Source organism: Anomalospiza imberbis, chromosome 1, assembly GCF_031753505.1.
Source record: "Anomalospiza imberbis isolate Cuckoo-Finch-1a 21T00152 chromosome 1, ASM3175350v1, whole genome shotgun sequence".
NCBI lineage: Eukaryota > Metazoa > Chordata > Aves > Passeriformes > Viduidae > Anomalospiza > Anomalospiza imberbis.
This window is the reverse complement of record NC_089681.1, coordinates 106,341,711-106,369,392: the sequence shown is the minus strand read 5'-3', so window position 1 is coordinate 106,369,392 and position 27,682 is coordinate 106,341,711. Positions and strand designations below refer to the sequence as shown.

General features: G+C 42.4%; 2 protein-coding genes across 8 annotated transcripts in view; one reads left to right on the top strand and one right to left on the bottom strand.

Annotated features, from left to right (window-relative positions):
• Window positions 1-4,218: 4,218 nt before the first annotated feature.
• Window positions 4,219-22,095, top strand: FKBP9 (FKBP prolyl isomerase 9). The gene is made up of 10 exons (XM_068204083.1): window positions 4,219-4,570; window positions 8,300-8,445; window positions 9,077-9,266; window positions 9,924-10,069; window positions 11,650-11,839; window positions 13,829-13,974; window positions 15,125-15,311; window positions 17,158-17,303; window positions 18,938-19,101; window positions 20,465-22,095. Exons 1-10 carry the CDS (start codon window positions 4,314-4,316, stop codon window positions 20,645-20,647), a joined length of 1,755 nt encoding a protein of 584 aa, XP_068060184.1. The 5' UTR covers window positions 4,219-4,313; the 3' UTR covers window positions 20,648-22,095.
• NT5C3A (5'-nucleotidase, cytosolic IIIA) overlaps window positions 21,190-27,682 on the bottom strand; it is a 32,307-nt gene continuing 25,814 nt past the window's right edge. For 6 of the 7 annotated variants that reach the window (XM_068204115.1, XM_068204096.1, XM_068204152.1 and 3 more), the window contains one exon: window positions 26,975-27,079. In XM_068204115.1, the coding sequence (XP_068060216.1) occupies window positions 27,049-27,079 (31 nt within the window). In that variant the 3' untranslated portion in view covers window positions 26,975-27,048. Of the gene's footprint in view, window positions 27,080-27,682 lie in introns of all 7 variants that reach the window. The other variant, XM_068204106.1, reaches the window with a different exon arrangement.

Below are 27,682 nucleotides of genomic sequence, written 5' to 3'. Positions count from 1 at the left end.
GTTGCAAACATTTTCATTTACATTGGGCCCACCATCTCATGACTGCCTGGTGCTTGGCTTCAAGCACATATCAAGGAGTAGGGCAGCACCTCAAGTTACGAACCAGTGGTATCTTGCCTATCTCAGACTCAAGCTGAGGCTTTATTTTCTTTTCCCGTTACCATAAATTAATCTTTAATTGAAGTGACTCATCAGCATGATGCTCAGCTTTCTTCAGTCCTTCTGAGACATGATTTGTATCAAGTAGTGTATGAAGGAATTTTCTTATCTACCTTCTTGGAGTTTGAACTGGATTTCTCCTCTGTGTGATGCACCTAATGGTAATGTTGGTGTGATACAAGGGGAAACAATGAGAGCTGACATTTTACTTCCTTGCCCTTCCAAAAGATTTGGGAGCAGCATCAAATCTATTTTAGATTGATAAAACATAGCTCAAAGCTATGAGACCTGCAGCCCCTTGGACACTACATGAGTTACACTGTGCACTCCAAAGGGAGATGCAAAGACATGAATCCCAGCTCTTTAATCCTCACTTAATGTATGACCTGTGACTTTCCTGAAAGCTAAATTTTCAGAGGGAGGCTGAACCTCAGCTGTACTGTGTTTTAAAGCTTGGAAAGGATGATCCTCCTTCCAGGACCAGCTTTTCTAGGAGGTTCAGGCGTGTCTGTGCTTTTCTCTCACCCTTCTCACACTGTGTTAGCCATTGTTGTGTGTCAGGCTGACTGAAGAACAGGTCTGATAGAGATCAGCTTCCCCAAAATGCTTCCAGGGAAGCTGGGTTAGTGTTCAAACAAACTGACATATAAATAAGAATTTGTATGTGCTTGCCTGTGTATGTGCTTTGAAAAGACAGCAGAATGTTTACATTTACATTTCTAAGGAAAATACCGCATTTGCACATTTGCTACCTCTGTGAACAAAACTTGGGGGACAAAAGTGAATGCATCTTCCTGGCTGACAGCTGTCTTAAGCTCTGTATGAGCTTATGGAGAGGCACATAAGCCATGGGGCAAATGGAACTGAGGCATGATACGAGCAGGTTTGGTAGCACAGAAGGGACATTTGGCTCTTTTAGGAGATAATAAAACTGGAAACACTTAGAGCAGTGTTGAGGCAATGGTAATTACATCAGAACTGTTATTGACACAGGTGAAGAATATTGGATTGAAGAATATTTATGCAAATCTGCATAAATATTAAGAGTCCAAGGAATTATTTTGAAAACATAGAACTTCTTAAATAAACATGCAAAAATAAAGATTGTGTCACTGCCTGGCAATAGGAAGTACCAAATTCAGGGTAAGCTTTATCTTTATGTTGGTTGTGTCAACATGCTCCAATGGTGAACTATGAGTTCTCCTTGAAAAAATAAATTGTGTCCACATAAGCCAAGATCAAAAATAAGCTATTTAATTCTAGGCAACTGCCAGACAATTTACACTGCTTGTTTAAAAGACCGATTTGGAATGTGCAGTGTGACTGTTTTTGGACGGAGGATGTGATTTGTAACGGCAAATCTTGTTACCTTTAAATAACTGCCCAATTTGCTAACTTTTTTGACTGGTTAGGTCATCGAGCGGCACCCTTTCCCTAGCAATACATCAATATTATACAAGAGAATTTTTGAATGCACTTAAAAAAACCTTTGATTTGGCTGAATCCCTTCTGTTGCTGGGTTGGTACAGCTGGGTGGTAGATGCACAAAAAGTGGGGAACTGGGCCTGTGAGCTGTCAGCTCCCCAGCTACAATGCTCAGGCACACCCTCTTCCCTGGTTTCCATGGGTTTGCAACCACCCAAGAGTACACTGTGTTTGTCTAATAATTTGTCAATAGCAAAATCTTATCATTGGTGCTTTTACATTATATTCCTTGGTTGTCTGCATTTCCAACAGGTTGTCCCAATCCTTCTATCATAAATTTCTCTGCTTTTCAAAAATATTGTGTCATTTTGCTTAATCTTACTTGAAGTTGGTGCTTCACATGCAGTTGCTTAGCTTTCCTATCCTTGTTCACTGAAACCAGTTAGAATAACAGAGAAAATAACCTAAGTTCCTCCTCATCAGTGTGTTCAAGATCAAAAAGAGAGGGGAAGGGGATTGCTGGCACATTGGGATGGTGATTCCTTTTGGATGCTGTGTCTTACTGGGTGCTTGTCAGGTAAGGTTCATGACCACATGAAGAACCTGAGTGTACATCAGTCTATGGGGCCTGATGTGATGCATCCCAGAATCCTGAGGGAATTGCCTAATATAGTTGCCAAGCTGCTCTCCATGATATTTGAAAAGTCATGGCAGCTCATGAAGTCACAAGTGACATCTTTAAAAAGGGTAGAAAGGAGGACCCTGAGAACTTAGGACCTGTCAGCTTCACCTCTGTGCCTGGGAAGAACATGGAACAGATCCTCCTAAAAGCTGCACTGGGGCATGCAGAAGATAGTGAGGTGATTCAGGACAGCCAGCACTGATTCACCAGGACCAGGTCTTGCCTGACCAACCCAGTGGCCTCCTGTGATGGAGTGACTAGGGCAGTGGACAAGGTGAGGGCTATGGGTGTTGTTTATCTGGACTGCTGTAAAGCCTTTGACATGGTTCCTCACAACATCATTCTCTCTAAAGTGGAGAGAGATGATAGATTAGTAAGTAGTTGGATGGGTCCTATCTGGTCAATGGCTCGGAGTCCCAATGGACATCGGTGACAAGTGGTGTCCCTCTGAGGTCTGTGCTGGGACCAAGAGCTGTTTAATGTCTTCATTAAGGACATTGGTGGAGGGATCAAGTGCACCCTCATCAAATTTGCAGATGACACCAAGCTGAGTGGTTTGGTTGACACACTCAAAGGACAGGATGCCACCCAGAGGGACCTAGACAGGCTGGAGAAGTAGCCCCATGAGAATCTAATGAGTTTTAACAAGGTGCAAGGTGCTGCACCTGGGTTGGGGCAACCCTCGATATCAGCACAAGCTGGGGGATGAACTGATAGAGAACAGCCCTGGGGAGAAGGACTTTGGGGAGCTCATGGCTGGACAAGACCCAGCAATGTGCATCTGCAGCGCAGAAAGCCAAACGTGTCCTGGGCTGCATCCAAAGCCAGGGCAAGGGAAGGGATTCTGTTCCTCTGCTCTGCTCTGGTGAGACCCCACCTGCAGTGCTGCATCCAGCTCTGGGGTCCCAGCACAGGAAGGACATAGACCTGTTGCAGTAAGTCCAGAAGAGGCCACCAAGAAAATTAGAGAGATGGAGCACCTCTTCTATGAGGAAAGGCTTGGAGAATTGGGATTGTTCAGGGTGGAAAAGAGAAGGCTTCCAGCATCTGAAGGGAACCTATAAGAAAGATGGAGAAGAACTATTTACAAGGGGGAATGGATTCAAACTGAAAGAGAGTAGGTTTAGATTAGATATTAGGAAGAAATTCTTTACTGTGAAGGTGATGAGGCACTGGCACAGGCTGCCCAGAGAAGCTGTGGATGCCTCATCCCTGAAAGTGTTCAAGGCCAGGTTTGATGGGGCTCAAAGCAGCCTGATATAGTGAAAAATATCCCTGCCCACGTCAGGGGGTTGGAACTAGATGACCTTTAAGGTCCCTTCCAAACCAAATCATTCTGTGATTCTGTCTTTTCCCTGTGTCATTTGGAAAGGTCCCCTGCCAGGGAGTTGCAAATTCCTGTGACAACACTGGTGTGCATCAATACGCATTTGCCAACACAGCCTCGTGTCTTTGAGAGTTTGATCTAAAATGGAACATTTGCGATCGGACTTTAAGCTTGCACGACTCGAAGTCGTGCACGGAGTACGCGTACAGGTAGAGTGACAAAACCCCTTTTACAGGGGGTCAGTTGCCGTGTTTTCGGTCCCTCCCAGGGCGTCCAGCAGCTCCGCTCCCAAGAGATGCGAGAAATCTGCGGGAAATGGCCGGGCTGTGCCGGCGTGTTTACGACTCTCGGGGTCCGCCCGTCTCCCGTGCTACCTTCGGGAGCAGAGGAGCGCCAGGAGGGCGGCCGGGGGCAGCGCCACGTCGCACCTCCGGCCCGAGGAGGGAGCGGGGCGGCAGCGGGACGGGGGCGGCGGTGCCACCGCTGCGCTCTGGACTGCGCAGCCCCGCGGCGGGCGGGGGAGCCGGCGCTGGGGCTGCTCCTCCCCCGTCCCGGGTGGGAGCGCTTCATCCACGTTTGCAAGTTTGCGGCGGTGGGAGGAGGAGCGGGCGGGCCGGGGCGGGCGGCTTCTCTCCCTTCCCTCTTTTTCTTCCCTCCATTCCCTCCCTTCCTCCCCTCCCCGCCGAGCGCGCCCTGCGGCTGCCCCGCTCGCTGCGCTCCATGGCGGGGCCGGCGGCCGTGCGGCGGCGGGGCCCGGGCTGCGGGTCGCTGCTGTTACTGCTGCCGGCGCTGCTGGAGAGCTGGGCGGCCTGCCAGGCGCCGCCGGTGCCCGCCGCCGAAATCACTCCGGACGGCAGCGAACTCGGCGTCGAGCGGCGCTTCGTGCCCGAGAGCTGCCCGCGGGCCGTGCGCCCCGGAGACTTCGTGCGCTACCACTACCTCGGCGCCTTCCCCGACGGCACCCGCTTCGACTCCAGGTCTGGCGCAAGCCCGCCGCGGGTGCAGCCCCGCGGGGTTTGGTTGGGCACTGTGAGAGGGAGAGGAGGGGAGCGAGAGGTGCTGTTCCCCATGAGGGCGTTTTTTTTGTGGATGTGCAGAGTTTGTGGGGCTCGATGGAAGTTCAGTTTAGGTTCCCCTGCTTTTCCCAGTGCCCCGTGGGTGCTTTTGGATTGACCGGTTGGAATCAGGTCAGTGGCAGGATGAGCAGTGTCGTACATGCGAGACATACAGATCATCATGGGAAGATGCCTTTAAAATACGAAGGGCAGAGAGCTGGGGTGCGATGGCTGGGGACGTAGAGCAAGACCATGTAGTGGCTGGGTCCAGTCCGCAGTAGTTTGCTTGCCCTTATGGATCCCTACCACGTTCTTTCAGCTGCTTCTCCAAGGCGCTGAATGGGAGTTTTCTGCTCCAAGAGTGAAGACCATAAGGTTATTCAGCCAGTGTTAGCCCTGTAAACAGGAGTGTATATGGTATCACAGTCTCGCAGAAGTGATTTCCTGCCTGTTTCATTCTGTACATTTCCAATGTCTTCTCCAGGCTCAAACCTACTTGAATACAATTGGTTCTGAATCATCCTTGCCGGAAATATAGGAATTATCAGGCTGTACTTACATAGAATTTTTTGGATACTTTATCCTTGAATAAATGTGACCTATGTACAGTGAAGTGCCTGGCTGCTTTCCTGCTGTTATTTTGGGATCAGGAAGCCTAAATAGTGGGATCAGGAGATTGTGAAGGATGCTGCTGCCAGCTTATTTGTTTTTTATTAGTTCATTCATTGCTACTGATCAAAGTATTATTTAGAAAGATAAAGCAAAATGTATTTTCAGTAATCCTGGTAATCTCCCTTGTGCTTTAAGGAAAATCTGCAGCCTTAGGGAAGTAACTGTCCTTCAAAGCTCAGTTCTCCCTCTGGAGCTGTCTGTATGCCACGAGTGCCATACGACCAGCACTTCTCCGACTAAAACGTGGGATGTGATAGCTGGCACTTCATCTGGTGTTGGTGCAGTTTCAGTGAAAAGGCACAGCGCAGACAGTGAATCCATTGGCAATTGATGGGCTTGGAACATAAGTCTTAGCTATGGGTGTGAAGACACGCAAAGGCAGCTTCCTCACGGCTTCTTTTATAAATATGTGACAATGGGAAAACTGGCCACGTGTTCAGAAGTGTGTTTCTGATTGCTACTTGTGCATTGAGGTAGGGCACCTGGAGGGGCTGCCCAGGTGCTGGCTTTCATTTTAATTCCAAGTTCCTTGTCATTTCTTTCTGAATTACTTGGGGCAGGAACAGATTGTGCAGAACTGTGCAACATTTATCTCTATGGATCCTCTAAATATTAGTAAATAACTAGTAAGGGTGATAGTCTAGTCCAACTTGAATATTTTTGTGGCTGCCTTAATTTCAAAAGGGTACAAAATATTAGGTTTGTTCAGCTTGGGATTTTTTTCTAGATGGCAGCTCATATTGGTGTACGCTTTTGTTATTCACTATGATCTTTTTTAAGACTGATGACAGTGTTTAATCATGTTAAGACATGGAAAAATAGGAGGATTTTGTCTTCTGTAAGTTGATGGAAGAAATACTTTGGTGTGTTTGTTCTAAAATCTTTGGTGTTCCCTGCCTATAAGTTAAAGACATTTTGTCAATTTATATAAAAATAAGCCCATTTTCTTACCTGTTTTTAGTTAGTTTGATTTCTTTTTTTTTTTTTGAAGTTTATGAGCATGCTTAGCAGCATCAGTTTAATTGAACATTACTATGAAATGAGTCTAGAAGATACTCTAGATGTTCAGCTAAGGGTAGTTTTGCTTTGTTCCTTCTTCAGCTCTTGAAAATAGTATTGAGTTTTACAATTAATTTTTTGTATTTCCAAGGACAGGTAGCAATACTGCTCCTCATGTTACCAGGCTGCTGACAAAGTCTTAGTAATCATGACCATGTCATGTAAATTAGCATTTTATTGTCATTAGTTAGTTAGGTTTTTTTTTTTTTTTGCATCAGCATTTGCATTTTTTATTTCCATGGCCATAAAATTATTTGCATTTAAAAATCTGAATTTAATTGCCTAGTCATCTCCTATTAATTTGGTCAATTCCACTAATGGAAACAAATTTTGCTTAGTTTTAAGGAATCCACAAAGTCAGTCCTGCAAAGCTGCATGGTCTGATCAGTGCTTTGTTTAGTTCTCTGCTTTGCATCAATGTTCTCTTAATTGTACATTTCTTTTACTAAAAAGAAAGCTCTTCTGTTCTAAGTTCATGCCAGTTGTATTGCCAAACTTTGTCAATTGCTACAAAATACCATTTTGGAGGGTTTCTTAGAACCCATTATATTACTAGTCTTAACATCTAAATTATGGTTTTGTGTGTATAATAGGGGCCTAATTTAAATATTTTCCATCCTTTCCTGGGAGTGGGATTGTGAAATGTGAAATGCTCAGTAATAGAGGGTTGTCTACTTTAAGAGAAATGTTTGTCAGAAGAAAAAAAAATAAAGATAGAGCAAACAGAGAGTTCACTCAATAAAATATTTGAGAGATTCAAGGCTGTGGGACTGTTAGTAGGCTCAGTATGTTGTGGAAGTGATGTGTACAGTCTTGGAAGGAAAGTTTGACATAATTTCCCTAGGGATGTCTAGCCACTGGCTGCTTTCCAGAATTTTAGCATGCAAAAGTCGCAAGCCTTTTTTTTTTTCTTCCCCCAGGTCTGACTTTTATCTATCTGTCTATCTATCAGTCTATCTATCTACCAATATCTAAATGTAAAAAAAAAGTCCTTGAAATTATAAAAGGGATTTGGGAAAATGGAAGTGTTAAAAGTTTAAAAATAGGCATGAAGCTTTTGAGATGCTTCTTGACATGTGTTTATATATTGCTTCATAAAGTTCAATAGCAGTAATTCAGGCACATCAAAGTGGGGTCATTGTTCAGATTTAAGGTGGCCGAATGAACCATGTCATATAGTGTTCTGCTGTGGTAACACTGCTGTTCTCAATCCTCTCTGGAAAATGGAGTCATTTAAGCATAATTTCTTTTACCTTTTGAATAATCATGTATTATCAGAGATTCTTGATTCTTGGTCTGGCAAACCTGCTATTTAAAACATGTCTCTGTGCTTTAAATGAGCGCTGTGAAAGTGGAGGAGAAAATAAGCAACCTGTTGGCAAACCTCACAGCTACTACTTAAAAGGCATCTTTTCCCTTTTCCCTTCTCCCAGAGATATTGGAAGTGTGATGTCTCACATTGTAAAATTTAGGTCTTATATAATATTTTTGTGATGTTGCTGACTGAAACCAATATGCCGAGATCCTACTGTGGCAGCAGTTATCCTTTCATGTCTCACAACAGTGTTTAATTTTTCCTTTTCTTCCTTAATTTTCCAATGCTGCTTTTAATGTTAGGGTGTCAGCTGTATGTAGTTCTGGCCTTCATGTGCCTGTAGTACACATTGCACTCTACTAGAATGTGTTTCAGATAGGTGATGAGCAGTGAACAGAAGGAGAACTGTGTTGAAGTCTCAGGAACACCTTGGATTTGCCCCTTCCTTTAGGAGCTGTCTTGTGATAAAGTTATGCTAACGGGGCAAGAGGGAGGCAAGGTGCAGTTAACTCTCTCTCTTTCAGAAAAAAAAAAAAAAAACAAACAACAGTGCAAGGGGGTGTAAATGAACCCACTAACATTTTTGCCTGGTTTTCCCCCTTCAGCTATGACAGGGGATCCACATTCAACGTATTTGTGGGCAAAGGTCAGCTTATTGCTGGGATGGACCAAGCTCTGGTGGGCATGTGTGTGAACGAGCGCCGGTTTGTGAAAATTCCCCCAAAGCTTGCCTATGGAAGTGAAGGCGTCCGTAAGTACAGCACCGGGCCAGCTGCTTGTGTAGGGGATTCAACAGCGCAGATAGGAAATGGAGCAACAGAAGAGGAGGGTGGAACTACTACCCTGCACTACTTGCAGGGAGGAACTGCAAGTAGTGAATAACAGAGGTTATCCCTCTGTTCCTCAGACGTGTTTAAGCCTGTAGCCTAAAGGAATCTCTCCAGACTCCCTTTGCATGCTGAAGGAAGAGCAATTTGCTGCAGAACACCTTCAGGTCCTTCACTTTTGCTGTGAAAGTGAACTATTTATTTATAGCTACCTCCCTGTTAAATACTTTATAAAACTAAAATTGTGGTTTGGCGTTGCAGTGCTGCACAAGGTCCTGTCAGTTCCAAAAGTATTTTTGTTCTACAGCCTCAGAGAGGCAATAAATGCTAACTCAAGGTAGTTTGCCTGATGGACAGCTGTATTAAGAATTCATCTCGCTGGATTTCCCCCCCATAAATAGCTGCAGCAATGGCAAGGGGCCAAGGAGTTGTAAGCACAACAGGAAATAAGGTGTGCGTTATGCAGTTTTTTTAGGGTATGCACGGACTGGTTCCTTTTCGCTGGTATCTTGTATAAAAAGGGAAGGAAAACTGTGTGTTGTTTTGCTTTTGCAGCTGGTGTGATACCCCCCAATGCTGTGCTCCATTTCGATGTGCTCCTGATAGATCTGTGGAACTCGGAGGATGAAGTGCAGGTTCAGACTTACTTCAGACCTGAGAAGTGTCCTCGGACAGTCCAGGTGTCTGACTTTGTACGGTACCATTACAATGGAACATTCTTGGATGGGACCCTCTTTGATTCAAGGTATGCAGCTCTTTGTGTAGTTGAATAGGCATCTCACCATCATTTGCTCCCCTTTTACCTGTGTAACAATTAATGCTAATTCCCCAGAAGCACAGGAAATGATATCTGGCATTGCATGTGTGTTAGTAATTTTTTCAGGGATTATAGGATAGCAGTACTGACTCAAATCAATGAAACTGTGCATTATTTCTTCGTGGGCATTACCAATCCAGATGCTTTTTTAAATTTTAAATTTCGTTCTCTGTATTTATATTACTATTTATTGCAGTCAGTTAAAAGTCTCTATAACCAGTATAGCTTTCAGATTAGATACAAGTTTTGTAAACTTAGCAGCATTTGCAATGAAAGAGAGCCACTAACACTTTCTCACTGAGATTTTAAGTGTACAGCATATGTGCTTCATTAGAGCCCAGTGGAAAATGATGCTTTAGTAACAGCTGCCTGAGAGCCACTTTCCAAAGCCTCTCTGAGGTTCCTGACATAGCTAAGCACTCCGGAAAACTTCCCAGGCAGCCCTTGGCAAATGAAGGACTGATACTTTTGGACTAGCAAGTTGTGAGCTACAGTGTGCAGAGTATGTGGATTTAAAGGTTATTATTGTTCTTTCCTGTGCCAGTCTGACATTTGGTTGTGCTTTTTTTTCTTTCTCATGTTTAGCCATAATCGGATGCGAACTTACGATACCTATGTGGGAATTGGATGGCTGATTCCTGGTATGGACCAGGGTCTCCTGGGAATGTGCGTAGGGGAGAAGCGCATTATCACAATACCACCTTTCCTGGCGTATGGAGAGGATGGAGATGGTAAAAGTTATTCCTTTAGTTGTTCCTCTTTTTTTTTTTTTCCTATTTTCAATCCCAAATCATGCATATTTTGAAACAAACTTTCTGTATTTTAAATTTATAGGCAGCATTATTACCCTGTTCAGAGAGTCACTGCTTAACAGACATACTGTTGATGCAACTGTAGTATTTATATACAGAAATTTTATTTCAGTCAGGGAATAGAATCTATGATTAATGTCTAGTGGCACCACAAACTTGAAAACAGGTGACTATATAATCCTTCCAGACTGCCACAGAAAGCAGAAAATTTTAAAGAAAAAATGTTAAATGTATTTTTAATTCCAGGGTTTTGTTGGTTTTTTTACCAAATGCTCTAGTGATAACTACAAAATAGATTGCCTTGTGAGACTGTGCAGCCTGAAGATTATACATAGACATCCACATGTTGAATTATAGTTTGTGACTTTTCCTTATATTCTTTGCTCTGGTGTTTAAGGGTGTGTCTGTGGTGCACAAGGTTTCATACCCCTTCCATGGCTTCACTACCATTAACTGTGAGGCTGAAGGGGCCTTTGTTTTCAGTGAGGCAGTGCTGTCACTGTGGGAATAGAAGGAAATTATTCAGTTGGAGAATTCAGTTTAAAAAAAAAACCTAAACCAGAAAATGACTGACTAGAGGCAAATTTGCAGACACCTGGAAAATTAGAGCACTGGGCAATCATCAGCTATATGAAATTAAACAAACTGGATTCTGCACCTGGTATGGGGCAACCCTGGTTGTGTGCACAGACTGGGGAATGAGAGGCTGGAGAGCAGCACCATGGGAAGGCACCTGGGGTTCCTGGTGGATAGCAAGTTCAACATGAGTCAGCAGTGCCCTGGCAGCCAGGAGGACCAACCTGGGGGAAGTCAGGCACAGCATCACCAGGCAGGCAAGGGAGGGGATTGTCCCACTCTGCTCTGCACTGGGGCAGCCTCAAGTGCTGGGGGCAGTTTTGGGTGCTAAAATAGAAGAAAGACATTAAGCTATTGGACAGAGTCCAAAGGAGGGCAGTGATGATGGTGAAGGGGATTGAGGGGAAGCCGTGCAAAAAACAGCTGAGGTCACTTGGTCTGTTCAGCATGGAGAAGACTGAGGGGAGACCTCACTGCACTCTGCAGTGACTTTCCCCGTGAGGGGAAGAGGAGGGGTAGGCACTGATCTCTTCTCTGGTGACAAGTGACAGGACCTCTGAAGTTGTGTCAGAGGAGGTTTAGATTGGATATTAGGAAGAGGTTCCTCACTCTGAGAGTGGCTGGGCACTGGAACAGGCTCCCCAGGGAAGTGGTCACAGCACTGAGCCTGTCAGAATTCAAGAAGTGTTTGGACAATGCTCTCAGGCCCATGGTGTGACTCTTTGGGTGCTCTGTGCAGGACCAGGACTTGGAGTGATAATTTGGAGTCCCTTCCAACTCAAATAATCTATGATTCTAATTTATTTTGGGAGGGGAGGTGCTTGATATTTGGCAGTACATTACTTTTCTTCAACAAACACGTTTAAGCTTCTGATAGAACACCTGCTGTTTCTTACCAGTTTTCTGCTCTAACACCTTTGTAGGTAAGGAGATCCCTGGCCAAGCTTCCCTTGTCTTTGATGTGGTTTTGTTGGATCTGCATAACCCCAAGGATGGTATTGCAATTGAGAACCAGCTCGTGCCTGAATCTTGTGAGCGGAGAAGCCAGACAGGAGACTTTCTCCGATACCATTACAATGGCACACTTTTGGATGGCACATTATTTGATTCCAGGTAACAAAAACATTCAACTCTAGAGACTGCATTTCCAGTTTGACTCCTGTGTCGTGTCCATAATATGCTCAAACACAGTTCTTTGCTTTTCCTTCCTTTTTGAAAATTTTGAGTGGACTTGGGGTCTTTTTTAAAGACTCATAGAAAACTTCCATATGGGAAGGAAAAGAGCTGTTTAATACCATGTCGTAGTCACAGACGCCATCTAGGGGTAGAGGCCCACCCAGTGAAGCCAAGTGCTTTAGGCACACAAGCCTGAAGACTCTTTGCCCCATAGGGTTTATCTGCCAAATAGGTAATACCACTGAAGAGAGAGAAAATAAATATGATTCCATTTTGTGTCCTGAAAATTGTGAGTCAGTGTGCCAGTGGCTAGTGTGAGGTTAATCATATTTATACTTGGAAACTGTTTGCATTTTGAAAGCTGATGGCTTTCAAGGCTGAATTATGGAATTGCAGAATTCAATAAGAGGGATTTTCTGTGATAAAGGAGGAGAGATTTCTGTGACAGTAAATTCAAAGCTCTATGGGAACATGAGCCTTGTGTACAGAGTCATATGAATAATACCCTTGTAGATTTCTGTGACTTTGGTTGCTTTTAGTGGAACAGTGCTTTACTATCCCACTCCAGCTTTCAGAACAGCTGGCAGAAGGAGGTGAGAATGAGCCAATGTAAAATGTTTTACGAAATAAGCTCAGAGAAAAATGTTTACTCCTAGTTAAGAACTCAAAGCTTATCCATACTGTACCTATTTCTCTTTTTTGATGTATCAGTATCTTCTGTAGTAACTAATCAATTTTTGAAAATAGCTGTAGTATTTATATGAGAGTTACTGTCAAGAAATAGTAATAAATGCTTCGTAGACAGCAGCCTCTACATCATTCTGAAGTGCTGAGAGTTGTTAGAGAGCTTGTTGACTAAAACATGGTATCCTGACCTGCAGAATTCATAAATGAAAAAATAGAGCAGATAACAATAGGGAGTGAAAACCCTGGAGCTATTCAGGACAAAGTTTCTCACTAGTACAGGGAACATGCCAAAAGCTCTGCGAATGGCTGGGGTTAATAGCTCTAATAATATTTTCCTTTGTCTTTTTACTCTGAAATGTTCAGCTGCAGAACTTCCCTGGGCAGCTCAGCCAAGGCTGTCTGGGCTTAGAGCAGTTGGAAAAACCTCAGAATTACATCAGGGTCTGGTCTTGTACTGGTTTAATTCTTTCCTAGAGCTACCTTGTAAAGATGAATTAAAACTTTTCTGCCTTCTCCTCCTTGGGCTGTGTCTTTGTGTAACATGCCTTGAAAAAAGGCAGAAGACAGTCATGTCCATGTAAGAAAAATTACTTGTTGTTGTAGCCTTGTTTTATTCTGTCATGAGGTGTTGAAGCAGGTCCTTCAACCTGTGTGTTAAGTGGTTGGCTTAAGTGTTGATATGGTTTTGTTGTTATGACTCATTTTATTGTTGAGCATCCCAGGAGAACCTATTTATCCCACCTGCTCCTTCTGGTAGTTGAACGACATAGCTGTGGTTGCAAAATGAGGTAGTCTGCAGGGTGTCTCATGAAAATGAAGCACTTATCAACCATAGCTAGTTGATAAGTGCTTATTAAAGTAGTGTCAGGGCAGAGGAAATTTTAAAGGAGTAAAACATTTTTTTTCAGTTACTTGTCGAAACCCGATTTCTGTTTAATTTAAAATACATAAATAAGTGTGATTTTTCTTTCTAGATACAGTAGAAATGAATTTGCAAATCTGCTGGCTGTTCACTAGCCAGGGTCTCACTGCTGGGTAATCAGTGACCCGCGTGTCACTGACTGATGAAACCTGGTGGCCTGGATTCATGGAATATAGTTCCTTTTTGCCTCCCTGGTGCTGGTTAATTACTGTGTGTTTGACCTTAACTAGTTTAAGAATTGTGTTGCAGAGCTATTGCAAGAGCCCATGTTTTCTTGAGTACACCTGGCACTGCTGAAATGCAAATATTTTCCGTAGTTATTCCCGAAACCGTACATATGACACCTATGTTGGGAAAGGTTATGTGATCGCTGGAATGGATGAAGGTTTGCTAGGTGTATGCACTGGTGAAAAAAGAAGAATAATAATCCCCCCTCATCTTGGATATGGAGAAGAAGGGAGAGGTGAGCTTGCCTTTGCATTCAAGTCTTCCATAGTTAAACCTTTATTGTTTAGTTAATCTGCGTGTATTTTCAATTTTCTGGCATTTGAAAGGTTTATGAATTAGTTCATTATTTTGTGGACATCAAACTGACAAGACCGCATCCAGAATTTGCAGGATTACTATGATTAGCAAAATTGGTAGGACAAAAGAATACAGAACAATCTCACATGTAACTGGTAGCCTGAACTCATTTGGGTAATTGGCATTTCAGGCAGACTGGTACTTGGATGCCAGGAGCTCTTCAATGTGAGATCTTCCTTCCTGTGTGTCTTAAACTCTCTGTCCTGAAGGAGTTCATCATGCAAAGGTTTCTTCCCCATTCCTTCCACAGACACAGGTTTTGTGGACTTCTAAGGCACCTCTGTAAATGGTGGATGCATGTAACAGTGAAGTAACCGTGCACATGTAACATACAATTAACATTTCTTTGGGAAAACTCATTGCTATATAATGATTGCTGGGAGAGGCTGAATATGATAACCCTTCCAGCTGATCACAGTGTTGTGGCTGGTATTTCAAAAAGTGCCTCCTGGGATGTTACTTGGATAAGTGATTTAGAAAAAAAGCCTTTCTTCTGGGAATGCAAGTTCTGTGCTGCTGATTTGGAATTAGATTCCTTTACTGGCAAGCCCCAATCCTAGGCCTGGATGTGTCTTGTTAATCCTGGTAATGCACATAATCCTGGGAGGAGGGGGAAGAAGTTGCCTAATTTTAGGATATTTTAAGGAACTGTAACCTTTTACACATAATGACGTTTCTTGAAGCATGAGAAGTTCTCAAGAATTTTGATGATCAATATTGAATTGGTACATGAAACACAAATGAGTTATTTAGGATAGTTGCAGGAAATACACAGTTATTGCTTCACTTCTGCATAATTTCAAAATTCAAGATAACAAAAGTTTTTCCTTCACCGTTAAACTGCGTGCATGCTTAGTGCTTTCCCACTGGTTGTCTTTCCTACATTGGATGCAGCTTGCATCTGTCTCATCCTTTAATTCTGAATGAGAAGAGCAAAATTACTCAGTAGCAGACACAGCAGGAATACATATTCCTACAGGGTGCAGTACCATTTCTTTCTCTAGTTGTCTAATTTGCTTCCTGTTTAGGAAAAATTCCAGGATCTGCAGTGCTGGTCTTTGACATCCACGTGGTGGACTTCCACAACCCCTCAGATTCAGTCAGCATTACTGTTCACTACAAACCTTCCAACTGCACCGTACTGAGCAAGAAGGGAGATTACCTGAAATACCACTACAATGCTTCGCTCCTGGATGGAACCTTGCTGGACTCCACGTAGGTATTTGAGTGACTTGGTAAAGAAAATACAGCAGCAGTGAAGGCAGAATGAACTCCCTGCAAAGCAAGCCAGCAGAGAATAAAGAATTTTTTTTTTAACTGAGTATTTATGTAGAATGTATTTTTCTCTTTATGGCTGCCTGCCAAAGGTACATAGGAGGAGGAGAATTTAAAGACAATCTGTCATAGCATAATGAGAGAACCAAGAACAAAAAGGATGTAGGAGTGTGTTGGAGAAGAACGTAAACAGTATGTGTGGAGTGATGAAACTTGTTGCATGGCATTCTGTTTAAATTGGCCAGTTCAAGTGTCTGGGTGAGTCATGCCAGGACAACACAGGTCTCATCATGAATGAACTGTCCAGGTTTATTCAGTTTCTTGGGTAGAATTTGTGCTCTGTACTGATTCAGTGCTTCTGAGAGAGGCCTGGTAGGGCTACTTGTTAGGGTCTTGTTAAAGATACCTTGAGTGTGGTTTATAGTAAATGGTCACCTGTCATGTCTGTAGGACACATTGCTGCTCCTGTATTGTAGTGTGGCTTTAAGTGTCAGCATGGAGAAACTGTCAGAGGGCTTGATTGTAACTGTGAGGATAATATACCTTTTCCTCCTCTCTCTTGGCAGCAGATTTATGAGGGAAGCAAAAGATTGCTCCAGTCTGTCTCCTGTAGCACTGAAGTGAGCCTGGCACACAGCTACAAGAGTATTTCTGTTAGCTTCCTTTTCTTTTTGCCTTAATCTTTTGAACAGTGCAAGTCATCCAAATGATATTTTATTTTTTGGAAGGGAAGTTGGGAAGAGCTATTTTTAACCAGGTTATAATTAACACAGGAAGTAGCTCCTAAGTTTCACAGTGTACACAGTAGCTTTCAGAGCTGAAAAGCTGCCTTACTTTGGAGCATGTGGTGTGATGCTGTTGGCAAGGATGTATACAAGTGACGTGTTTGGATTCAAAACAGTTTATATGTCAGGAATGCTCAATTGCCATTTTGTAGCAGGAACCAAGGGATGTCCAGACCATCTTACTCACAGCAGTTTTTAGAGAATGAAAGGTCATGAATCATGTGCTCCTAATTTTAAGGCTGACCTCTTAGCCACTGAATTGTTTTCTTTCCAAATAATACTCTGTTGTACAAGCATGTCCTGCAGAGGCAGAGCCAAGCCAAATAACCAAAGAAAGGCAACCAATAGAATAAAGAGCCTTAATGCTGCACACTCTGCCTTTAGAATCACAATATATGTTTGACTTTTGGGCTTTTAACTGGTGATATTTTCTAATTTTAGAAATGACCCATGGGCAGCAAGGTATAATTCAAAATTTAATATGGTTAAATAGCAGTAGTAGTAGTTATTCGTGTTAATAACTACTACATTCTAATGACTGATTTCATTAAAGAGATGGCTGATCCATGAGAATGCACTCAGATCCTTCTATGGAGTTGGTGGTCCTGGGATGAAAGTATATCTGGAATTCTTACATCTGCTGAAAACTCCAATTACAACAGTTAAATATATGTGAAAGGAAAAAGCCCTTATTTCAAGATAAAATACCTTGGGGTTGCAATTGGCACGATTAATGATTTTAATTGGATTTCATCCAAGAAGCCTATAATTCTAGTGCCAGAGGACATGTCAGCAGCAGAGACTTGTCTGTTTGGTGCTTGATGTAACTTGAGAACAACTTCAGGTAACTGTTTGGTAGAACAAAGCATTGGATATTAAGTTAATTTTTGACAATGACAGGACACTACTAGAAACTGCTACTTCTGTGGTAATTTTGAACAACATAAATTTTCTATTTTATGTTGATTTTTTTTTTTTTTAATTTTTCCCTTCCTTTCCAGACACAGCCTTGGCAAGACCTACAACATAGTTCTGGGATCTGGTCAGGTGGTGTTGGGGATGGACATGGGCCTTCAGGACATGTGTGTTGGGGAACGACGGACAGTCGTTATCCCACCTCACCTTGGTTATGGAGAAGATGGAGTTGGTGAGTGCACATCCACTTAGCATCTCTAGAGTGACTGAAACACAGCCATGCATGTTTTATTAGCTGCTTGAATGGGATATTTTTAGAGGTTTTTCATGTCATTATTTTAGACACTCCCCTCCTCCCTGTTCCCCAGCGAACATGCTGTCTGTGTTGCGTTTCAAATCATGCTGTTGCTATGGCCAGTAGAAAGACCATCACAGTACAAAAGGGAACATGTGCCTCCAGTGATGTTTCTTTGTCAGAACAGAAAGCTCCAGTCGGTCTGGTGTTGCAGAGGGATGCAAACACTGTTTTCCACGGTAGGCAGTTGGGTGCTTGTGTTTGGACATGTGGCGTGTTATGCAGGAGACAGAGCCGTAGGGGACTGGTCAGCCCTAATATGTTAGGAAATTCAGAAGATACATAAACTGAGTGTAAGATGTGAAACAGTGTATTGGTGCTGTTAAAACTCCAACACAAATACATTTTGAGGCAGCTTTAGGGCATTAAGGCTTATCAAATTTTAAAGAAGTGGACAGCAGTAATAAAAAGAATGATATAGAAGTGACAAGAACTTTTATGTCCAGGTACGTTGTTTCTGGTCTTGCTGGTTAAAAGATTTGAAGGAAAGGAGTCTATATGAGATCCAAGATCACCAAATTCTGATGTGTATGGAAACAGTTGTATAAGTTGCTGTGTTCTTTGATGAGCTCCAGAACAGTTTGTAGTTTATAAAGACTGTCTGGCATCATGTGCAGAGCTTAATGGAGAATTAATTTGAGTTAAGAGATAAGAATGCATTTCCACTTGTATGTCTTCTGTGAAAAATTAGGACTTTAATATATATGCAGTGTTTTATACATGATTTTATCAATAATACATTATGCATAATTGCATAGCTATACGTAATAAATTGAAAATTTCCTCATAACATGAACAGTCTGCTGTGTAAAATGCCTGTCATAGGTATTTGCCATTGTTCAGGGTACATTTGATACATGTTCTGAAACACTGAATAATTTGTTAGTGTGTTGGTTTATGCCCAGCTATCTGAAGAAATTGCTTGTTTGTGGTCTCTTGCAAACAGATTAGAGGTGAGCTTCATTTTTCTTTTTCAAGACTAAATTAAACTCCTTCCATGGTTTCCCTGAGGTAATATCCCAAGCTGTTGAGTCTCACAGAAATATGCTGATACACAGTGTAGTGGTGAGGTAAAGGAAAATAGATCATTCCCACAAGTTTAGTTTTTAAAGTAAAAATAAGGATGCAGTTTGAATCATGGAATTATAGAATGGTTTGGATTGGAAGGGACATTAAAGCTCAGCTAGTTCCAACCCCCCTGCCCTAGGCAAAGGCACCTTCCACTAGAACAGGTTGCTCAGGGCCCCATCCCAATCTGGCCTTGAACATTCCTAGGAATGGGGCATCCATGCTTCTGTGGGCAATCTATTCCAGTGCCTCAAGTTTTATTATGAAAGGTTCCTTTTATGATCACCCTTGGTGAAGTGATTAGGAAGATTTGATGGACTAGGGATCATGCTAGAGAAGTGCCTTTTGGATCAGGAAGGTAAATTTAATTGTGGATTAAAAGGAAATACCCCCTTTCAGTGTAAGTGAGGATAAATACCCCTCTTTGCCATTTGTTGTGACAGAAGGAGAAGTGCCTGGTAGTGCTGTATTGGTTTTTGACATCGAACTGCTGGAATTGGTGTCCGGCTTGCCTGAAGGATACATGTTTGTATGGAATGGGGAAGTCTCACCCAACCTTTTTGAAGAAATAGACCAGAATCATGATGGAGAGGTTCTTTTGGAGGAGGTAAGCTGAGACAATGAAAACACTTGCAGTGGTTTTCTTCTACCACCCTCAGTGCCAGTGTTGAAGGATGGAGTCTTTCCTCATTTTCTTCTCTTCTTCTGGAATAGTGTTTGTCATCAAGGGAACAGGAAGGCAGGGTATCAGCTAAAACATCGCTATTTGGCTTTAGAGTTAAAGAAAAAGGGACTGTAAGAATGGCCATACTGCATAAAATCATTTACTGTTGTGATTTCCTTGGTCAGCAACAAATCCTTAGGACATAAGTGTAAGAGGCAGAGTTGGTATCCAGCATTCCTTTGCTGTATCAGCCTTTGTGGTGTCTGTCTCAGTGTTTATTGGTAGTTTGTGGTGAATTCTGGAGCCAAAGCTGAGCCTGCAGTAGTGCATCCAGGAACTGTCTAATCTCTTCTGGATCCTGGCAATGCCAGTGGCCACTCCTTACACATGTGAATTGTGTGCTGTGCAGTCAAGTTCTTCCCCTTGCTTGCTTTTAAAATCTGCATTGTGAGAACGTCATTGCGTGCCCCAGTTGAAAGCCACTTGCTTTTGCCGCACCACCTCTGATAACGTAAACCTCTGCGAGATGTTCCTCTGCCTTTTCTTTTAATTCAAATTCTATTTTTTTTATTCTCCTCTGAAGTCTTCTTTGTCACCTTTCTCTATCCTTCTGTTTTGTCCCTTCTTCTTTGTCCCTTCTTTTCTCCCTGCAGTGGTGCTGCCTGCAGTGCTCACAGGGCAGGCTGTGGCCCTGTGGAACAGCATGAAATGCCTTCTAGGATTTAAAAGCCTAATATGGTAAAATCAAATTTTTGTTTCCCCTTTTCCTAGCACTCTCTTCCACCTCTTTGTCTTCCTTCCATCTCCATCTTTTCTCTTATGTTTACCTCCACATCTGTTCTTGCAGAGAAGAAAAAAGCTTTTACTGGCTTAGAGAAAGAGGTAGGGTGCAGCTGTTGCTGTCCACATCAGCAATCATCCTTGTATGTTGCTCCCTCTAAGATGCAGGTGGGTTTCTGTTTTACAGTGTGAGCTTCATGTATCACCACACTAAATGCCCTCCATCTGTATAGAGCTGTTCCTATGTCCAGCTGTCCAACCCATCTTCCTCCTAAATTATGAAAAATAAGTTTTCTTGTTATGGGTACAAAACCCACTGGACTGAGTGAGGAAATCCCTGCTGGCCTCCACAAAGAGTGATTTAACCTCATGTGTCTGTTCTAATTAGTCCAGTTTGGGTGGTAAACTTTATAGGGTAGTGACAGTGTTCTATGTACACTTAATAATTAGTAAAATGCTGAATACTCTTCATTTTCAAACGTCCTTTTCACTGTGAGCTGTTTTCTTCTCCTTTCCCCCTTCTTAGTTTTCAGAGTACATCCAAACTCAAGTTGATACTGGCAAAGGAAAATTAGCTCCTGGCTTTGATTTTGATAAGATTGTTAAAAATATGTTCACCAATCAAGACCGGGATGGAAACGGTAAAGTTACCGCTGAAGAATTCAAGTTGAAAGATCAGGAGGCCAAAGAGGAGCACGATGAACTGTAAAGATAAGAAAAAAAACAAGAATCCTGAGCTGACCTGCTGTTCAAACACGTGTACCAGAAGGAGTTTTGGCAAGCATGGTTCTGGAAGGATAGTCCTTGGATAGCCTGTGTCTGCCTCTGCTTGGGTGTGGTTAGGCTGTTAAAATAGGAAGAGATTTTCAGTTGGAATTGTTAGGTATATCTGAAAAAAGTGTTAAGTGCCTCAAGGTGGGATGTATAGACAGGTAAGGAGTGTCCTGCTGTATGTGGTGCCGTGAACCACATGTGTATGTGGGGTCTGCTTTTATGCTAAAGATCCAAAGTTCTCATTGAATAATTCACGGTCAGTTGAGTGGATGGTAGAGACAAAACCTACCAAGTGCTTTTAAAAGAGATTTAAAAAACCTTCTGTATCAGAAATATTTGTGTAGGAAGATGAACCAAAATATTCTCCATAACAATAACCTGTAAAAGTTGTCAGCTGTTGATCCCAGTTCCTTTCAGAAGGCATGAGCACTCTTCCCAGTAAATGAACAAACTCGCATGGATTTTTGCCAGCAGAAAATCTGATTTGCAAATTGCAGAAACATGACTGTGCCATTGCAAAATTTACATAAGCTGTGACTTAAATTAAAGAGACCTAGAATTGATACTGTGTATGTGTTGGGTATTACCTCACGGAATAAAAGTTTCCTACCATCTGTACTGTGCTGAATTAGTAACCTTGACTCTTGCTGGCCAGTGTTCCCATCAGTCATTCCAAAACCTTTTTAGTTGCAACCTTATTTATAGTTTTGATAGACATGAAATATTAACATACAGGGTCCAAATGCTGTCATAAATACTGGGCACAGTTGATTTTGTGTTGGGATTCTGTCTCCTATTTTGGGAATTGATAGATTAAGGAGTAAGTACTTAGAGTTTAAGCAGCAGAGCAGTCTGCAGTGGCAAACAGACAATGACAATCAAGAAACAGACCCATCTGTTTGTGTGTGCTAACATTCTGGCCCAGCCCTCGACACAAAGTCAGCCCTGGGAGTGCTGCTCAGATTCTGTGACTTGAGGCAGTCACCCGTTAGCTTGACAAATGCAGCAGAGCTGCTCAGTACTAAATACACGGAACAGACCCATTTTCTGGAAGGCCGTGGGATCCCCCTCAGTACACAGCATGCAAAGAGCAGAAACACATAGAGTGAGACACTGTCAAGGAGGAGTGGGCAGGGAGTTGTGTTTCCAGTATAAGCTTTGTGTCTAGTTTCTCGCTTTCCTTGATCTGTACATGTGGGATGTGAGCTCCCTGAGATGCTCTTTCTAAAAGTTGGTATTTCAGTTGGATGAGAACATTTTGTATTGATTTTAATGCAAAATTAAGTTCTTACAAAAAGTGCAGTGAAATATTTTTTTGAGTTTGATACCATTAAATGTTGGATAACTGACCTTTTTGTTAAATAAAATGTTGATCAACTATTACTTTTAAAGTTTCTTTTCTTTTTCTGGAGTTTTGGTGGGTTGGGACCATGAGTTGAAGCAAATACCCTTCCTGCAGCTGTCGTCTCTTGTACACAGCAAGCTTACCTTGAATATGTTCAATACTGCTATTAATGTTCAGAAAAAAATACTTTAAACTATGATTAATGGATGATTTTATACCAGATGTAGAAGTTGTGGATATCAGGGACAGGCACTTCATTAAAAAGTTTGGGTCCTGAATGGCTCCTTACCATCTTGTGAAAGCAGCTCTCTCAGCAGATTGTTTTTCCCTTTTGCTTTACTTGGAAGCAGGTTGCTCACTTTTTGCTGTGCTTCAGATGCAGTCCCTTCTGTGTGCTGACAAAGCTGAGAGAAGGAGTGGGAAGCAAGTTGTGATTGGAGTACTGCCAGAAGCAGAATTCAGTGTGGAAACAGCTCCTTACTCTGTTCTCATATGTACCCCAAAAAAACCAAATCTGTCTTGTGGCTATCCCTCCTCCTTTTGGGGGGATGGAACTCTATGGTTTATAAGGTGCCTTCCAACCCAAACCATTCCATGGTATCCTAAATAAATGTTTTGTCTGAGAAAACCTTAGTGAATGAACCCAGTGTTTCTGCATGAAGGAACATTCCAGATGGATCCCAGGAGATGGGCTGAAGAGTTCCTGGTAAACCAGGATAACAGAGTTGTCCTCCAGGGCAGATGCAGGAGAAGGAGCAGCACTGAACTGCCGACAATTGGTGATCCCAGAAATTGCTCTGCTGGATTTTTTTGGAAGTGCTTGTCAGTGATGGGATAGAAGGGATGACTTTACCAGTGCCTCTGGCTAGGGTAAGTACATCTGAAATTCTCATGCCATTGCTCCTTAGGACTTGGCAAACATGGCTCATGATCCAGCTAAAGATGTTTTTCCTTCAAGAGGAAGTTTTTGTTGCCTCCTCACCTCATCCCTCCAAGCCTGCAGGTTGCCATTTTAGAAATAAGAATGCAGCTTTGGGGAAAACGGAGACTATATGGAAAAACTTGCTATAAAAGAATGGTGTTTATATGGGGCATTGCCCAGATGAAGCCAACAGAGGCCAGGTCTGCCTGGCTGTTTTAGGCTAAACTGCTTAAAGTCCAGAATTTTTGATCACTAACATAGACCCAGTCCTTTCCTTCCTTTTGGCAGCTATTGGCTTCTCCCTTGAAGGAAGGCTCGGGGCCACCTTCCTCTATGTCAAAGTGTAAAATAATTTTTTTAAGGAGAAAGTAGCTATTTAGAATTAATCTAGTTATCTATTTACAATTCATCTATTTATTAACATTTTATTGTTAGTGCTTAGAATTTGCCTAGGTAGAATTTATCTATTAGTATCTACTATCTCCTAGCATTTAGAACCAACCTATTTAGAATTATCTATAGAATCTCTCTATTTTGGATTTATTTATTTATAGAATTAGTATCTAGATAGTTTTTTACCATACTTAACTGAGATGACTTTATAAAAATAGATTATAGCTCTCAAGGGTCATTAAGAACCAGATGTAACTGGGCTTGGCTAACGAGGGGCTCTCCAGAACTCAGGCTGTTTCTACTCCTCTAATGAAACAGGCAGGTGCTATTCTCAGAGCTGGCAGCTGACTGCTGTTAGGAAAGAAGTTGCTGGCAGCCAAGGATGGCAATTGGTGACTGAATTGTCAGGGGCTCAGTGGAAAAGAAAAGCAACAGGGGTGCGTACCCAGAAAAACGCAGGTATTTATGAATATTTTTTTTTGTGTGCTTTTTGTGTCCTAATTTGATAGCAATGCTTTCTGCTGTGTAACTTCATCTGGTGCAAGTATAACAGACATACTTAAATCAGAATTTGCAGTTGTTGAACTTCAATATTATGTTTTTCTTTGTGGAAAAAATATTTGGATTTTCCTTAAAACTTGAAAATGACACATTTAGCTAGTACGGGGTGCAAGTTTTTAGCTCAGTTCAGCACTATCAGTATTTGTTTGACAGTGGGAGGACATTTGAGCTGGCTGCAACACCCGCTAAGAGGAGGATTCATTTTCAGCTAAATAAAGGTCCCAAATACTTGACCTTGGACATATACTACAGACAGAACAGATATTGTGAGTAGAGGAAGAAAAAAGAGTAACAAATCCACTTAATTTTGTTTATTCTTTTCTTTTAACTTTAGATATACCCTTTTGGCTATGGGAAAATGCTCTGGGAAATGCATATCTTTCTTTACAAACTAAATCATAAATACATTTTTAGGGTTGCAAAATGTTTCTGGTTAGAACTTTTATTTGGAAAGACATACTACTCACGGTATTTCTTTCTTAAAACTGAAAGAAGAACCTCAATGGCAATTGCAAGAGTTAGACTGGCTGGAGAAGGATGGCTTAACTTGTAGGTGTAGAGTTAATTTTGTTTGCAGTTCATTTGGGTCATGGCTTTGGAGAGGCAACTGTTAATACAAATTCTAATTTCTAGACAACAGTCTACTGATAAAACAATGGGATTTTGCTAAAGTGGAGGAGGATATTTAAAAATGCATCTTGTGTTTTCCCTTAAGTATTACATAAGCAAGAGTTATGGTTGGCAGTGGAATGCGAGATGATGAACAGACAATAATAATCTGTACAGCACAATGCAGATTTTTAAAATCTGACCTCCTGGTTCGAGTTGATTGCATAAGTAACTGTTTTTTCTAGAAAGTTGTATGAATGGCATCTCAAGAAGTAAATTATTTGGCACAGAGATGCCCCTTGTACAGCAAATGGGTTCTATCAAGGAACTGCAATGTGGCTTAATTGCTTTCAAGTCCTAGCAAAGGTTTACTGCTCTAGCAGATCCTTAACATGGGTTCTGAGACTAACAGGATTTAATAATAGGAGAAAAGTGTGCTGGACATCTTAACTTTCCTGCATCTTTGTGGAAGGGCAAGAATCCTTTTCTTTAAGTGATTGTCATGGACTGAACATTTGGTGACTGGATGTTCATTATCCACCTGCTTGGAGGTGAGGTTGGAAAATCTTCCTTACATAATGCTTGAAAAGATGGTGGTCATCTGAAATCCTCTAACAGTTTTAGATATCCATGTAGTTGGAAAACCATCTCATTTCCTTCTGATAAGGGTGGGTTCTAGGGAGGCTGAATACTAATTTCAGTAATTCAGATTAAGATGTAGTTAGATATATGTTTTGGTAACTGCTTTTAAAGATGCTTCCTATCTGCATATGCTCTTCTATGTGGTTTTGTTTGTTTATTTGTTGGGGTTTTTTTAACTGTGGGTTGAACAAGGTCATCATGCTGAAGGAGTGGTGGCTTGCTCACCTGCTGAGTGAGGCTGAGGAAAAACTCTGGAGAGAGGATCAGTGAGTTTATGTGTATCCTGAGGCAAGTTTGATGAAAACATGGGACACTTCCCTTCTCAGAAATACCGCACAGAGAGACCAGAACTGCCCCTCTCCTTTTCACCGGTGCTGGGATAATCCATTGCACCTGTAGTCAGAATGCCAGAGAGTGTTGCTGACACATCTCATGCTGTGAAGCTGTGACTGTCAGCTACACTTCACATTCTCTAAATTTTAGCTGTTATCTGTATTCCAAAGATAAACTGCCTGTAAATGGAAAACTCTGTCCCAGTGTAAACTTTAGGAGTAATGCCTGGTAATTACACTCTTGCAACTAGAGGCTGGTTGAGTAAGCAGTGCATCCAAACACCTTGATGTTTTTCAGAAGGCCTTTGCCTTTTGGACTTTTATTTGACAGCTGTGACAAAAAAGCCAGCATGATTGCCTGTTTAAAAAAAGCTCTAAACCCAAGATTCACTAACCCTACTCCCCTCCTCCCAAAACCGTAACATTAGGCCATCCAATGTAAGTCCTGCAGGTGCCTAAAACCCCAAATGTAAGCTGTTAAAGAAGTTGTGTCTGCAGAGCTCCCCTGGAAATGCTGCAGCATTCCTTGCTGTGCCCGGGTGGTGCAGACCAAGTCACTGGGTGGGCAGCTCATTCCGATGCCCGTGAGGAGTCACACGTAGCACAGCCCTGCTTGTCCTGCCCATGGTGCTGAAGCTGCAGTGCAGGCACAAGGGAGGCTGTAGGGAGGCTGCTTCTTCTCTCTCAGTTTTGCCATGACCATCCTGCCCTCCTTCCTGCCCCAGGAAAATGGAGGAGACAGGGAGAGGCCATAGGGACTAGGTCAAACTTCACACCCAGTACCTGTGACTGCTGACTCAGCAGCTGTCACTGCTGCCTTCAAGCTCTCCCCATCTTTTGGCTTTGGCTGACAGGCTCTTAGCAGTTGTTGCTCCCATCTCCTCCTGTCACTGGCACTGCCAGGGTGCCTTCAGCTCTTCCAATTTGCTGCTGCTGCCTGAGTCATGTCTCTGGAATGGAAGGCAGCCAAGGCATTCTCCTCAAGATCCTCATCTGGACTGTCCTACTGGTTTTCTTCTCAAGGGTCCCACCTCTGGCCTCCTGGCTGCCCCTCTCAGGCCTAGGGAATTGCATGACTGTAGGTTTTGTACAAGGAGGACATCATCCCTCAAACACTCTGCCTGTTCAGATGCAGGATGGAATTTCTAAAAGGTCCCTGTGCTCAGCAGTTCCCTGATGGCACAGCATGTGCCATGAGATTTGTGAAAGGATGCTCACACTACCTCAGATTTTGCATGGAGCTTCTGCCCTGCATTCAAAATACAGGGATGATTAATTTCATTTTACTGCAGAGGATGCAAAGGTGGGGTATGGAAACTATCCCTCTCTTCCCTTCTTGGAAAAGTTCTGGCAGTGGTAGTAACAGATATAAAACTGCTGATTTGGAAAAAAAAATGTGTCTGGTGATACCAAGACAGAATTTTAATAACAGACCAGAGGCTATAAGGAAACAGGCCATTTCTTGAGATGTGTTTTAGTTCTGGTGGAAGAGAATGCAGATCTAAACTCTCCCACATTTTCATTACAATTCCTCAGGGAACAGAAGATGGCACAGTTTCTGCTCTGTATAAAAGAAAGCAAAGGGGAACAATGGTTATATTGCACATTAGGGGAGTTGCGTGATTTGTTCTCTTTTATTAATGAATAGATTTAGTACAGCTGAGACCTCACAGGAGCAGGGTCACAACATCATCTTTAACTCATCCTGCCACATATCTGAGCAAGCTTCTGAAACTGTGGCTGTATTAAGCTGTACTCTGTACACAATGCTGAGAGATGCTGTAATGTGCTCAGTACAGGGGAAAAACTTTCCTAAGTTGTTTGTTTTTTTTTTTTTTTTTTGTGTTGAGGGTGGTGAAACTGACACAGGTTGCCCAGAAAGGTGGTAGATGCCCCATCCCTGGAAACAAGGTCAGGTTGGATGGGGCTCTGAGCAGCCTGGTCTAGTTGAGGATGCCCCTGCTCATTGCAGGCAGGCTGTGGACTATCAGCTTGTGAAACTATCTGTTGTTACAAACATGAGAAAATTTATCTCAGACACACTAACTTAAAACAGTCTTCCCATTTCACAGAGGATAAAGAAACAGTAAGGATAGAGAATGTTGTGCAATGATGCAAAAATATGAAGAAGAAACACTTTGCCTGAATTGGATGAATAAAAGCATT

Bases quoted from the DNA above. Each gene is read 5' to 3' on its own strand.
- FKBP9 (XM_068204083.1), top strand. From the start codon at position 4,314: ATGGCGGGGCCGGCGGCCGTGCGGCGGCGGGGCCCGGGCTGCGGGTCG. The intron at 11,840-13,828 runs GTAACAAAAACA...TATTTTCCGTAG, and splicing joins GGCACATTATTTGATTCCAG to TTATTCCCGAAACCGTACAT. The intron at 15,312-17,157 runs GTAGGTATTTGA...CTTCCTTTCCAG, and splicing joins GGAACCTTGCTGGACTCCAC to ACACAGCCTTGGCAAGACCT.